This window comes from Egretta garzetta, unplaced genomic scaffold (assembly GCF_000687185.1).
Source record: "Egretta garzetta isolate BGI_Z169 unplaced genomic scaffold, ASM68718v1 scaffold98, whole genome shotgun sequence".
NCBI lineage: Eukaryota > Metazoa > Chordata > Aves > Pelecaniformes > Ardeidae > Egretta > Egretta garzetta.
This window is the reverse complement of record NW_009260611.1, coordinates 49,617-63,691: the sequence shown is the minus strand read 5'-3', so window position 1 is coordinate 63,691 and position 14,075 is coordinate 49,617. Positions and strand designations below refer to the sequence as shown.

The window sequence follows — 14,075 nt, the reverse complement described above, 5'->3', positions numbered from 1 at the left end:
GGGATGTTGTGCTTTGGAGAGAAGTATCCAAAAGCCTTCAAGCATCAGGGCTTTCTGTGTATTTCCTCTTTTTTTTGATGGGGTAGAGGGAAAAGATGTATTAGATGGTGTATTGCAGGTGTTGTTTTTGACTAGCTTTTATCATTTTTGGTGGTAAAAATTTAATCATGATCAAATACCAACACGGTAAGTGTAGCAAATGCAAAGAAGGGCCAAAAGAGAGTGACCTGAACTACTAGATCCATAGAAATGAATGGAAACTTGAGCCTTCCCTGAAACTAATACCTGTAAAGCCCTGTGCACAGGGAGGAAAAGTAAAGAGTAAGGCTGGGAAATGGGTCGTAATAAGTTTGTTTCCATTTTGTAGTGATGATTGCACAGGTGCTAGCTTTTATATTGCTCAAATAATTGAATTTCTTCTGCAAGGATGGAGCCTGGATGATCCAGAGGTGGTTCACCCAAGGATCTATACTCTTGAAAGTTTGAGTTGTTCTGGTTTGTGTTAGAAGAAACTGAAGTAGTAGTTGTAGAAATATGCTAATAAAATAATTTAAGGACAATGTAGGTGGTATTACGTTATTGGACATCTTTTAGTTATATTATTCCCCCTTATTTTTTTTTATAGCAAACTTTGGCCTGTTCCATTTTAACGGCGTTGTTGAGCGAGTTCTCAAGTTCAAGTAAAACCAGCAACATTGGACTAAGCATGGAGTTCCATGGTAACTGTAAACGTATATTTCAGGTAAACTAGTTCTGTATCAATATGTTACCCGTCTTTCTAAAATTTAAACACTGAGAAGCAGAAGTACTTTCTTGTCCCAGGTGCGCTCAGGTACAGTGTGTGTTTAACAGCTTTTAATAGGACAAATATTATATTATAAATGCAGATACTGGCTACTTCAGGAAAGTTGATAATGTGTTTTTTAAAAACTTGTATCAAAAAGGTGCAGTTCCTTTTTGCCCATTTTATGAATGTAGACCCTACAGATCTGTATGTGGTTGGACTCTTTAATTCCTTGGCTACCAATTGCAAACAAAACGAATACTCTGTGGAACAATGATAGTCTTAAATATAGCTTTGGTTTAAAGCCAAGGAGAGCTATGTATTTAAAAATATTATTGCAGATGGTGTAGTCTGGTTGTCTCAGATGTATTGTTTGGCCAGGCAGAAATGTTTTTGTGAAGGCATTGCTTTAAACTGACTGTTGTGGAACAGTTTACCAACTTTTTTTCATGCCAAAGACCAACCCTCTCCTCCACCAGTTGTTAAAAACATATTGTTAAGTTTTTATTTTTAATTATTAGGATTTATGCGACTCTTTTTTTTTTTTTCCTTATTCTTTACAAATAATATCTATTAATTTTGGCAAAAGAGTGGGGGGTTCTGACTGACAGCTTCAGAATATTTTCTGTATTTTAATGAAAAATAGAGTGAAACCAGAAAATTCTTCTCTCTATAGAAAACTATTTCTTTTTAATCAATATTTCAATTAATGACCAAGAGACTCTATTAATATATTGTGTTCGTCCTGACTATAGGAGGACGATCTGCGGCAGATCTTCATGCTCACAGTAGAGGTACTTCAGGAATTCAGCAGACGTGAAAACCTCAATGCTCAGATGTCTTCGGTGTTTCAGCGTTATCTTGCACTAGCCAATCAGGTCTTAAGCTGGAACTTCCTTCCTCCAAATTATATCCTTTTAATGTCAGGCCCTTTATTTCAGCTGATGGGTCAATTCTACCAGGTGATACGTAAAGTCTTTGTGAGGAGAGAAAAATGTAGAACTTAAAAGCCTTATATTTAGTCCTTGTTTTACATTTTCTTCCATTAGTGCTCTTGGTCGCCCTTGTGCTTGCTAACAGGATGTTTACATATACAAGCTGCTGTGCTCTTCATGAAAGTTTTTAAATGTTTTATATAAAAGGCAAAACTCGTTCACCAGAGCAGCCCCCTGTTATGATTTGGTGGTCTGTCAGGTTGGTGCAGGGCAGAGGAACAGTGTAATATGCTGCTTTAGTGCAGAACCAAATGGTGAAGAGGTCTAAGCTCTACTGAACTTTTATGTGGAGATCTGACCTGTCCTACTTTTCTCCCTCAGAGAAGAGGAGGGGGCAGGTAAATGCCCCCTCATCTAGGAATGTGCCTGTTCAACCAACTCCCCATAAAAGAGCATGGTCATATACTAGAATATGTAATAGGTTCTCTTTGGTCTGAAGAAAAAGTATTTGCTAGCTGAGAGAAGAAATGGCATCTCCTTTTTTTGGCAATACACAGGTGCTGTTGCTTCCATTTTGACATCTTTGTGATGAGCGCTGATTATGAAAGTCCAAAGAAAAGTAGAGATGGAAAGTAGAGGAGGAATTGGAAATCAGAAACAGTCTTAATGAGGGATAGAAGAAAAAAGATACAAAAATGCCTAGCCCAAAAAATGGCTAGAAGAATATTATAGAAATAATCAATCACATTCTCTGTTTAATAGAGGGTTAAGACAGCACTTGCAGTAGAACATTACAGTGCCTCTTTTAATAGCTAGACAGTCTTTAAGATGCTTAGCAGACTTCCCAAGAGCCAAATTTTTAAGCTGGTTTATAAATTTTTTTTCTTAAAGCCTTTTGAAATTGCTACTAAGTTCTACAAACTGCAGGAATCTGGATGATGCCTTCAAATCCACTGTAAAGGATTTTATTTGCTTTCCTGGTTTCATGGTCAGAAGGCGCTATCTGTGTGTTCCTGTTGTCTTTGATTCTGTTCATTATGCAGTGGGCAGCAAAAGTGAAATTATTTGAAACTGGATATTCCTTGGTTCACATCTGTAAAGCAGAATACCAGTTATATTGTCTTTATATTATTTTATGTCTTTGTCTTTTATATTGCCATGGATTAAAAGTAAATATCCTATAAATAGGATAAATAAAAAGTAAGTATCACTGAAGTGATTTGGCAGGGGTTCGGAGAGGAATTTAGTACACGTGCCTAAAAGACTGAGACTGGAGTTAAATTATTGCATCTTATAAAAATTTTTGGAAGAGGGATTGGGATTTTTAACAATTCAAATAATGTGTGAACATTTTTTTTTCCCCTTATCTGTAACCTTAAATAGAAAGGAAATGTTCTTGTGATGTGCAGTGGTGGGTGGAGGTGATACCCTCTGAATTTTAGTCCTTCTCTGTGTAAACCTCTGATGTAGTCCCAAACGATGATGTTAACGGTTCGAAAGTGAAGGCTCTAGTTCTTCATGAGTGCTTTATTCTAAGCTAAGGTTTGCAGTGGTGGAGCTAGATATGTACAAGCAAGACGTGAAGCCTTGGGAGTTCTAGCTTTCATTTATAACTCTATATAGTATGAAGTGATTCGTTCTATAGGTGCTAGTAAATAAACATTAATTGAAATAGCTAAGCAAGCCATACTGCTGCTTAAGGTTAACAGTATTTTCTGCTAATTGGCCTACTTGAGATACTACAGCTGTTAAACAAATTCTGGCTGCTCTTACCATGGCTGGCTCTATTTCAAATCTTTTCATAACTTCTGCTCCACTTGATACCCTCTTTTTTTGTGTTCTACCATCGGACATTTCATTTTGCTGTAAGAATTACAGCACCAGCTTGGGTCTCCCTCCTCTATGTAGCAACTTGTTTTCACAGAAGCTGGAAAGGCTTTAATCATCCTTGAGAAATGTGGGTCTTAGCTGACGAAGATTCAATAACTGTTGGGGTTTACGGCACCATGTTGATTATACTGTGGCATAAATCTCTCTTCCTTAAGAAGACTGGTTTGAAAGTAACTGTTGATTCACTGCTTATGGGCAATGAAACTTAACTTGACTGCAGTTTCTAAATAGGTAGCACATTACATAAGAACGTAAGAATTGCTGTGTTGATTGATCAGTTGGTATCCTTTTGGTATCCTCTTTCCAAGTCTTGGCAGTACATATGCTGAAGCAATGGGCATAAATTTAATACTGGAAGCATGGAGTAAAACAATCCATTGTATCCACAGATATATATATATATATTTTTTTTTTTTTTTCCCCTTCAGCTGGTATTTCCCCTGGCAAGATAGTATTGATTCTCAGTATTCCATACAGCATAACAGTAATCTGCAGTATTTGTATATAATCTTTAGCAAGATTCTTGTATCTCCAAAATAAAGGAAGTAGCATAAATGTGCGTTAGCACTACAGTGACCATCGCCAAGAGGCCCATTATTTAAATCACTAAGTTGTGAGAATTACATCAAAACGTGTAACTTCTCAAGAGTTCTTGTGCTGTTACAGGATAACTTATTGTGTGTTACGTTGTTAGATGGGCAGTGCTGGCACCAATTATAACAAAAGAGTTGTAAGAAGTCTGTATTGTCTGTTGCTAGCAAGAAGAGCAGTCACCAAAGATGCATTCTGGAATAGCTATCTCATTGGAGCAACAAAAGAAGAGAGGCTGGCACCTACCTACTTTGAAGTTGGAACTCAGTAATTTTTGAGTGCCTTAAGATGTAGTGCCTGCAGTAGGAAAGGCAGGGCATGATAACCGAGGAGGCCTCCTTTCAGTCATGTGCAGTTCCTTCCATTTCATTTTCTAACACACAGGCAATCATCTATTGTTATTTACATCTGCTACTTCAAGGTATTAGTTCACCTGGTGCTTGCAGATGCTTCAGAGGTTTTGGCAGTACTGTTGGAAATTACAGTAACATGGGATTCCTATTTTGTGCTAAGAGCTTATGGCAGTCTGCTGTGGCATGTTGGCTTCTGTAGAGTTTCCTATTTCAGTGCTATTACAGCACTGTTAAATATTGTTTACTTGGATGGAACTAGTTTTTAACTGCATCTTTTATTAAATGAATGTTTTGACTTATTAAGGAAGTACAGGTGATCTCTACTAAGAGGTACATCCCTCTCCTTTATGAGAGTGCTGTCAAGGATCCCATTCCTAGTACATTATCAGTGTCCAGAGTCTCCGGTTAAGGAATTTAATGTTGCTGGGCTTTAATGCACCTTGACATGGATGTATAATGTGTCCCATGGAGTCAGGATGTAACTATAATTTATATTTTTTTACATCCAGAGATGTTTCTCACTTCTTGATTTAGAGATTTATCTGTTCTTGGCAGCCATGTTCTAATGGACTTGCGATGAATGTCCTCAAATGCAAAAGTTTTTAAACAGAACATAAGACTTTGTCAAGCTGTCCCATCTACAGAAAGGTGTTTATTATCTGTCACTAGGAGCTGCCATAGAACTACTTAACCTTTATTCATTAAGATACAGGTTTTTACAGCTTTTTGTAAAGAGTGCTAATAGTACATGAATAAAGAGGAAATTGAGCTTTAGTTCTTGTTTTGGATTTGCTGCCTCTACTTGCTTGGAGGCAAGCTGGCAAATTTTCAAGTGAATGTAGAATAGGGGATTGGATTTAAAATACAGGTTATGTAAACCTAATGGGATGCTTTCCACTAATGTGCATTGTTGCTGTTCCATTGAAATCAGTGGTGCGATTGCAATTGTATGAACTGACTGAAGCTTTTGTCTGATCTGAACACTTGTTTTTTTTTAAGTATGTGTGTTCCTTGGCCACACAGTTAAAGGAACAAGCTCTTCATATCTCTGTTCTGAAAATATCTTTTATACCTCAAGCCAGAATGAGACAGCTTTCTGGGAGATCCTGTGAACCGCATAGCTCTGCAGACTTTCAAGATTTGAACTTGGTCCAGCACAAATTGGTAGCATCTGTTACGTGTAATGGAAGTGCATGAAAAACACATAGAATGCCCCAGCAAACATGAGGTTTGTTATCTGAGGAATGATTGAAGTTGGCATTGCTGAAAAGCATCCTGCCCTAGCACCTCCCATGAGCGTGATACTGAGCAGGGAACCACCTAGCTGAAAACTTTTTTTTTTATCAGGTTGAGGCCCCCAGTTTGATTTATTGCACAGCTACAGAAATGATTGAACCTGTACTGAAGAGTGACAGCACAGATTTCAGCAGGGCTGCTTTCCTTAGGTCTTGCGTCTGTTAGCAGCCTGGGATTATCCTGAATTTACTACAGCAGTCTGTCCTGAAAGATGAAGGGCTGGGATGCTATCCTGGCTATTATTTGGGATACAAAGAAAAATTCAATTTAAGTACAACAGCTGTATTTAAAAAAGTGCGAGAGAGCTGCATTTTACTTTTATCAGACTTACCACTCTTAGGTAAAAGCTGACCTGACTTTGAAATCCCCGATGTTTAGAAATTATTTCTAGGGTCCTATGTGTTTTGTTGTCAATCCTTTCTAGTAACTTACTAAGACAAAGATGGGCAAAACCAAGAAGATTGACAGATCCTCTGAATTTGGTCATAATTGCACTGAACATGTTTGTATTGATACTGAACTTTTTAATAATTAGTGTTTCATCATCTGTGTTTTCCTGAATTAATTCTGAAATCAGTTTGCAATGAAAGACCATCTTAAAAGCATTAATATCAGAAGAGGAAAAGAGACTAATAATCATAGAATCATAGAATGTTTTGGGTTGGAAGGGACCCCTAGAGGTCATCTAGTCCAACCCCCCTGCAGGAGCAGGGATAATGACCCTTTTTATGAAGGGGAACTGGTAAAATACATAGGGGTTTTTTTTTCCCTCTTCTGCTCTCTTGCCCCAGTGGTTTTAAGTTTCCAGTTTTGCAGTGCTTTGTCACCAGCTTCTTAGATGGCAGTATATAGTGGAAAGGTGTGACTCTTGAGCTGCCTCATCTGCATGGCAGTCACTTCTGCATAGGTGCTTTAAGTGTAAGCTAGGCTTAAAGTGATTAGCTTGCATGCTATTAGCTGTATAACCATAGCAGCAAAATGTCCCAGGAGCTGCAGAATCCATTTGGGCAGTCAACGTGAGACTTGGTACTGGCATGGCTACACCGCTCGCGGCTCCGGAATTGGCCAGTTTTAAAATTAGCTTGGGTCTTCCTACGCTTCCTACGCCTGCTGCTGCACAGGTGCAATCTGAATCCAGTGTCTCCAGCACTGGGTAGTTGCTTGATTCTCATGACAGTTAAGAATACTTGTGTTTAATAATTAAATATTTAAGCATATTCTTCTCCTGAATGCTGGATATGTTTGCTGAGAGCGTAAGTTACATGAAGGTTTGTGAGGCATTTTTCCATAGGGGGCAGCAAGCTTCTGCATCAGTGTTAGGCAGTCGCTCCTAGACTCATCCCATGTACTTGGCTGATAAGCTAGCAAGCCAGAGGAGGTCTTAAAAATCCAAATATAATCGGTATGTTAGCATTATAACACTGGGTGGCAGATTTCCAAGCAGTTGCCTTTCTAATGCAGTTTTTTATTTGTAAAATATAAGTCTAAGACTGATACAAAGCTCTCCAGAAATGTTCGAAACAACAATGTTAAAGTAATTAAAATAACTTTTAAGAAAGATATTAGGGCTTAGCAGTCCAGGAATTTTCCCTTCATTTCTGAGTTGTTCTTCACTCCTGTAGGCAAATTTGTGAATGGGGGTCTGGCAGAAGAAATCTCAGCTTTGATTTCTGGGTTCCTAATTTACTGTTTTGTGGAAGGGCAAGCCTTGCCCTTCTTAAGAAAAAGACTGTGGGGTCCATTCTCAGATACTGGAATTTGTGGGAAGTCCTGAATTGAAATGTTATAATCCCTTGTGGATGCCTTAGGATATGAAATAGTTTGATACTCATCTTCACCTATTGGTCCCTTCCTGGGACAGAGGCAAAGAGTGGGAGGAAAACTACATGTTTGTTTTCTTTTTTTCATATGTTCCTCCAAGAAGCACATCAAACTTCAAATTTATCTTTTCTTTTTACACATTGCAATTTTAAAATTACAAATTTATAATTTTAAAAAGATTACTCTTATTTCTCCAACTCATGAAACAAATCCAAGTGTAGCGCTAATGGCTGCATACATAAATTTAGGCAAAGACAAAAGAAAATCTGTCTTACACGTTATGGTCTTCTCTTCCTCTCTAGGCATAATTAGTGAGCATATGAGCCTTATCATACATGAAGGCATCTGGTTATATTCTTACGCTTTCAGCAGAGCTTGGTACATGTTACTGAATAATCTGTTCGGATTCAAGCAGACGTTTCTAGTCTCTGCAGGAATTGGTACCGTAAGTTTTGTGAACTGGGTGAAACATTGCTGTGCTTCTGGTAGCTGTTTCCTACCTTGGATTTCCATGTTGTTCAAAGTGAACCGTAGTGAGAGTTGCTCATTCTTCAGTAGAATTGGGAGTGTTACAGACATTTGTATTTATTACTAGAAGTGGTTTACAATTGTTTTTCACTTAAAAAACCAAAAAAAACCCCCTCAAACCCTCCAGGATGTCATAGTAGACTGATCTATGCTTTAGTGCATACAAAAAAGTGTTGTGCTAGTTCTGTACTTTTTGTTTCCTGATAAGTATTGAGAATTAAATTTAATTTTTGATTATGAAGACTGCATTTGTCCTGTGTACACCCAGGTACTAAGTACTTTAGTGCCATTTTTTTTCATGTTGGGCATAACTGGGCTGCTGCTAGCAAGGCTGAACCATAGCACAGAATATGTTACAGTATTTCACAGTAGCAAGCATCTCCACAGCCAACTTACGCTGTTTGGATACTTCTAGTTCATGGTGGAAAATGGGTGTAAGAGCTCCATGATAGGTGCCGGCGTAATTTGTATTGTTCAGTGAACAGATATTTTACCCACAAATCTGCTATTTTCAGATGTGTCATCAGTCCATTAGCGTGAGAAACAGTACTAAAAATAACAGGATAGGCCTGCTAAACACTGAGGCTTGTTAAAATAGTGACAGCAAACTGGCCCTTCTTCCGTTCCACGTGAAAAGTGTTATGTAGCTGGCCCCCTCTGTAGACTCAACCTAGTGAAGAGCAAATCAATTTTCAGAGATTGAGAATGTATCTATGGCAACCTTCTCGGATTGATGTATTTCCCAGCCAATCGTTAATTGGAGAGTTGCCGCAACGGACGCTGTTGTCACTAAACAATTTTAAAGTATCGTTTTTTCTAAAATATTCCAAACATAAAAGGGAAAAAAGCATATCTTAACTTGCCAGATAAGATTAGTTTTAGTTTTTAATATTACTCCTGATAAAGGATGCTTGCATGTGATAACTTCATGCCTTATTTTTTTTTTTTTTTTTTTTTTTAAATCTGGGAGAACTGCAGCATTTTTGATCGCTTAAATGACATCTGTATTTCAGATGGAAGTAAAATAGACAATTCTGTGATTTTTAGTTTTTCCCCATCTGAAATAATGCAGATCTGGTACAGTTCAACACACATTGGTAATTTTGAAAATGGTGAAACTGGTTTTGCTTTGTATGAATGTGAAAATCCTTGATTGTTGTTATGCATTATAATGCGCTGACAGCAGTTCTGGACACATACCACCAGTGAAGGTCCACTGGTGCTGTGCCATGGAAGAAGTCGCTTTTTTGGAATGTGGTTCTGCACAGTGTTCTTAGGAATTTCTGCTTTCGGCAGAACTCAGAAGACAAGTGTAAATAAATAAAATTGTGCATCCTGCCTTGTGCCACAATCCTTCATATTGAGCTAGATATTTGCTTTATATATTGTTCTCTTAAACAAAACCCATCAGAAGTTAAGAGGTCTGCTTTCTTGGATGATACCATTGTGAAATTTATTTTCTTCCAGACTTATAAATACTTTTTGATATACCTTTTTTATAATACACTGGTGACTTAGAGTACAAAAGTTAATACAGTTTATTACCAATAAGTAAATTACATGCAGCTGAGCATAATATTACTTACTCTGATGGTTGGGCTCGAAAGGGATCAGAGGGGATAACAAAGGGTTTAAAAAAGACATGAAAAAGTAAGTTGCTGAGCTAAAGCAGTTTCACAACTATTTGGGTTGGGGGGTGTCACAGAAGGAAGCACTTTCAAAAATCTTTGATAAACACTCTTCTGCGTGATCAGCCTGACAAAGAATGTAACCTGCTTGCTTAAATGTTTTTGCTCATGTCTCTGTTTTTTCTGTACTAGAGCATTTGCAGATTTTATACATTAAATTTTGCCAAAACACATGGTAAGACCCGAGTGCAGCAAAATCATGGCTTCACAGTGTGCGCATTTTTCATGCGTGTCTCTTACAAACGTGTTTAATGTGACGATGCCTTGTGGTGCCTTATGCTTTTGTTCTTCACAGTGTGATTAAAAAATGTAGATTAATGCAGGGCTAACATATCTGCATTCTGTGACGCATATTTGGCTATTTAGAAAAATAGGATATAGATTTCAATGAGCTATCTTTAGCTATCATAAGGCCTTTTTAAAAGCTGCCAGGAAAATTTTTTAGAAAATGATTTCCCATTTTGCATAAATTTTAACACCTGTTAATTGCGGTTGCTTTTTTCCCTTCTCGCTGTGTCACATTAGACACCCTGGTTATCAAAGTGATCGTATCACTATGGTATGTCTCATAATTATGATCAAACTGTTATCTAACATTCCTGGAGCATTCTTTTTTTCAATACTTAATACCTTTTATTCCTTGGCCTCATGCATGAATTATGCTGTGTATGTGAAGAGGCTTAAAGTTTGTTTCCATTACATTCTTTCTGAATGGATCCTGTTGTATCTAGGATTTTTTTAAAGCCAAGTAGGAATGTTATTGTTGACCTTGACACCAGATAACTGGGCAGACATTATATAGCTATGTTTGAATCCTCACAAAATGTGATGCTAAAGCCAACAGAATCCTGGCGTGAGACCCTCCTGGACAGCAGAGTTATGGAGCTTTTCTTTACAGTAAGTTTCTTTCTTCAACTTTCGTAGTCCAGACTGCAGGGAAAGCAGCTCCTTCCTGTTCTAAAACTGTATTGTGGGACTCTTCCTTTTGCATCAGGTAGGACTGATTCTGTTAACTTCAGCTTGCTTATCAAAGCAAACAGAATTACTGTATTTTTCCTAGGTTACTGAATATGTATTTTTGCCTATAAATTGCCTTAAACTGATGACCATTAACAAAAGAAAAATGTATATAGTTATCTCAGCTTTTATACATTTAATAATTTTGGACATGTATTTGTCAAACGAAACCAAGCGTGGTGAGCAGTAGTAGCAATGTCTTTCAGATAAGGTGTAGTGGCTCTCAAAAAAAGATCAAATGAACAGTATGCGTTTGCTGATCTTAAAGCATTTGCTCAACGGAACAGCTGAAAATAAGTAATGTAACTGCAGTTTTCTGGCCAGTTTCAGCATGCAGAATTCTGCATCTTTTTCCTCAGCACATAGTAAATCCAAACAAGTTAAAATGGGTTATGTTAGGAGGGATGGGGACGAGGTAGAGTTGGGATAGGGGAATGTAATATTCTACAGCTTAAAAAACCCATGGTATCAAAACTGGATAAAATCAGTATTCTTTTTTTTTCTTTCTACCACTGTTGGGGGGGAGAAGCCTGTAGTCTTTGTACAACTAGGAGTTATTGCAGTAGCAACATACTGGCTTATAAATTCATTTACTATGCTATTTTATGTTACATCTCTTGGGACCTGAGAATTCAGCATTCTTGGGCTATTTTCATTTTTGCAAAGCAGAGAAATAATGTGCTCAAAACTTGGACAAATTTGTTATTAGACAAAGTAATTTTAACTCTCCAGTGCTGCCTGAGAGTTACCTGATATGTGCTTAGGTACATGTCCTTACTTTATAGGATTTCTTGCTAAATTAGATTTTTTAAAAATGTTTTTGACTGCAAGTTTATCTGTTCCAGCAGTTTTGAAAAGGTGAAAAAATCACTGGCAGAACTCTTAGCAGCTACACACAATCTGAACAGCTGTCTAGACCATCCAGACAGTTGCTACTGTCAGCTGTGAACCTCCACATGCAAATAACTTTTTTGGCTTACATATTAACCCTTCCTTGTTTAATAGTATGAAGCTGTCAGAGTTAGATATCTGATTCTTCGGTTGGTTTACAATTGCTTATTCATGATAAGAATAATATTTTGAACAGGCAGAATTGTTTACATTTTACTTAATAGTAAGCCAAACCCATCTATATTTGATTATTTTTGAATGAGTGCTAGCCAGGGCAGTATGCTGTCAGTTTTGGTTTTAGATTCCTGATTTGCAATGGTTGAGGCTTGTAGTATTAGTTTGCTATTTGAAGTAATGTAAGTGAGTGGTAGTAATTTCTATTCATTTATCTGATCTGAGAAATCTTAATAACCTTGCAAAAGTTGGCAGGACTGCCATGTTAGAGAGAACCTTCAGTTCTAATCTCAGCCTAGTGTGGGATGGCTGTTAGGAGGGGTATTTCTGTTGCGGGGTTTGTTTGTCCTGCTAGTTTGATCTTTCAGAGATTAACTGTGCAGCTAATCCAACTAGTTTTGAGCTGGGTGAAGTTGCAACTATAATGCCACGGAGAAATGGTTAGTGTTTTAACTGTACTTTTATGTATAATATTGCTGAAATAATTTAACTAAATTTGCTTCTGGGTGAAAAAGCTACCCTATATTTATTTAATTGGTAAATCTTGCATGGAAAAAAACAGGAGGCATGAGCCTAAGAAAATTCTTTTAAATCAGTACTTGACAATTCAAATAAATATGTGAGAATGCGGTTACTGAAATATTAAGATTTGAATCTAGAAAGTCTGAAACTACCAGAAGTAATGACATAACAGTTTGCAGAAATACAGGAAGATTACTGTTGGCCTTGTATAATGTAAGGGTGTTGCCAAGGAAGTGATGCATTCATTTTTGTATATGTCTTCAGTGTTTACCTCTGCTAAAGAAGCATCTGTATAATCTTGATTGAACTTGTTGACTAACTTTAGCAAGACTCGTAGCCTAGGCATAGTTAGCATAATAGAGATGACTGTCATTATTGCTGTTTTTAGAAGGAGCAGTATGTCTGACTGGCTGGCATCTGTTTCTCTCTTTAAGACATAACATTCAGGAGACAGTTCAATTTTCAATGTGTAGGTGAGACTTAACTAAATGTTAGTTTCAGTGAGTTAACTCAAGGCTCGTGATTTTGTGAGCTGAGTCACGATCTTGACATTTACTATGGCTTAGAGAGTTGTAGAAACCCTTGCATTTCAGATTGAATGGAAGTTATAGTAAGCTTTTTTTGGTGTGTGCTCTTTTGGATTGAGAGCCATGTGACTGTTGTAAGAACACCCTATTTTCCGTGTATTATTAACTATCTCACTTCCTGAAAGGTACATCGAAAAATCAGAGAAGATACAGATATGGCCCAAGATTCATTACAGTGTCTGGCACAGCTGGCGTCTTTGCACGGGCCAGTCTTTCCCGATGAAGGTTCACAAGTTGATTACCTGGCACACTTCATTGAGGGATTACTGAATACTATCAATGGGTATGTATGCCTGCTCTCTAAATTTAGATGGCATCTTTTAATCTTTAGTGTGGAGTGTAGCCTATCTGTGTGGAGAACTGGTATGGCTTGCTTATTTCTGGGTATAATTTGTGCTTACTGTTGGATTACTGAAATTAAGGAAAGGCAGTTTAAAGTAGGTGCTGCTTAAGTAATACGAAATAGATTTTTTTGCTTGAAAATGTACAACAAAATCAATTCACTTTTAGCATTTTTCTTAATGGCAAAAAACTAACTGCTATTTCTATCTATAGAATTGAAATAGAAGACTCTGAAGCAGTGGGAATTTCCAGTATTATCAGCAACCTGATAACCGTATTTCCTCGCAATATTTTAACTGCTATTCCAAATGAACTTTTCTCTTCATTTGTTAATTGCCTTGCACACCTCACTTGTTCTTTTGGAAGAAGTGCTGCCTTGGAAGAAGTGGTAAGTATCCACTCTCAAATAGTAGGTAGTATTTTTTTTTTGTTTCTCTTTGTGATACGCATAAGTGACATGAGAATTTGGCTCTTTTTTATTAATAAGTGTTGTGAATTCAGTGGTTTTGTTCTAGATATTTCTGAAATCACATCTGAGGAGATTTTGTTTCAGAAAACATAATGAACATAATTGCACACTGTGTGCATCATTCAGACTATGTTTGGATTTAAGGCATCTGCCCCATATTTTAATTTTTAAAGAATGGATTAATTTA

At 37.2% G+C, this 14,075-nt stretch overlaps 1 protein-coding gene across 3 annotated transcripts in view; it reads left to right on the top strand.

The window, feature by feature from the left end:
• The window catches only part of XPO4 (exportin 4), a 62,638-nt gene that overhangs the window by 15,557 nt on the left and 33,006 nt on the right, over positions 1-14,075 (top strand). For 2 of the 3 annotated variants that reach the window (XM_009644878.2, XM_035900433.1), the window contains exons 4-8: positions 626-742; positions 1,540-1,693; positions 10,671-10,783; positions 13,203-13,360; positions 13,633-13,807. In XM_009644878.2, coding sequence (XP_009643173.1) covers positions 626-742; positions 1,540-1,693; positions 10,671-10,783; positions 13,203-13,360; positions 13,633-13,807 — 717 coding nt within the window. The remainder of the gene's footprint in view (positions 1-625; positions 743-1,539; positions 1,694-10,670; positions 10,784-13,202; positions 13,361-13,632; positions 13,808-14,075) is intronic. The other variant, XM_035900434.1, reaches the window with a different exon arrangement.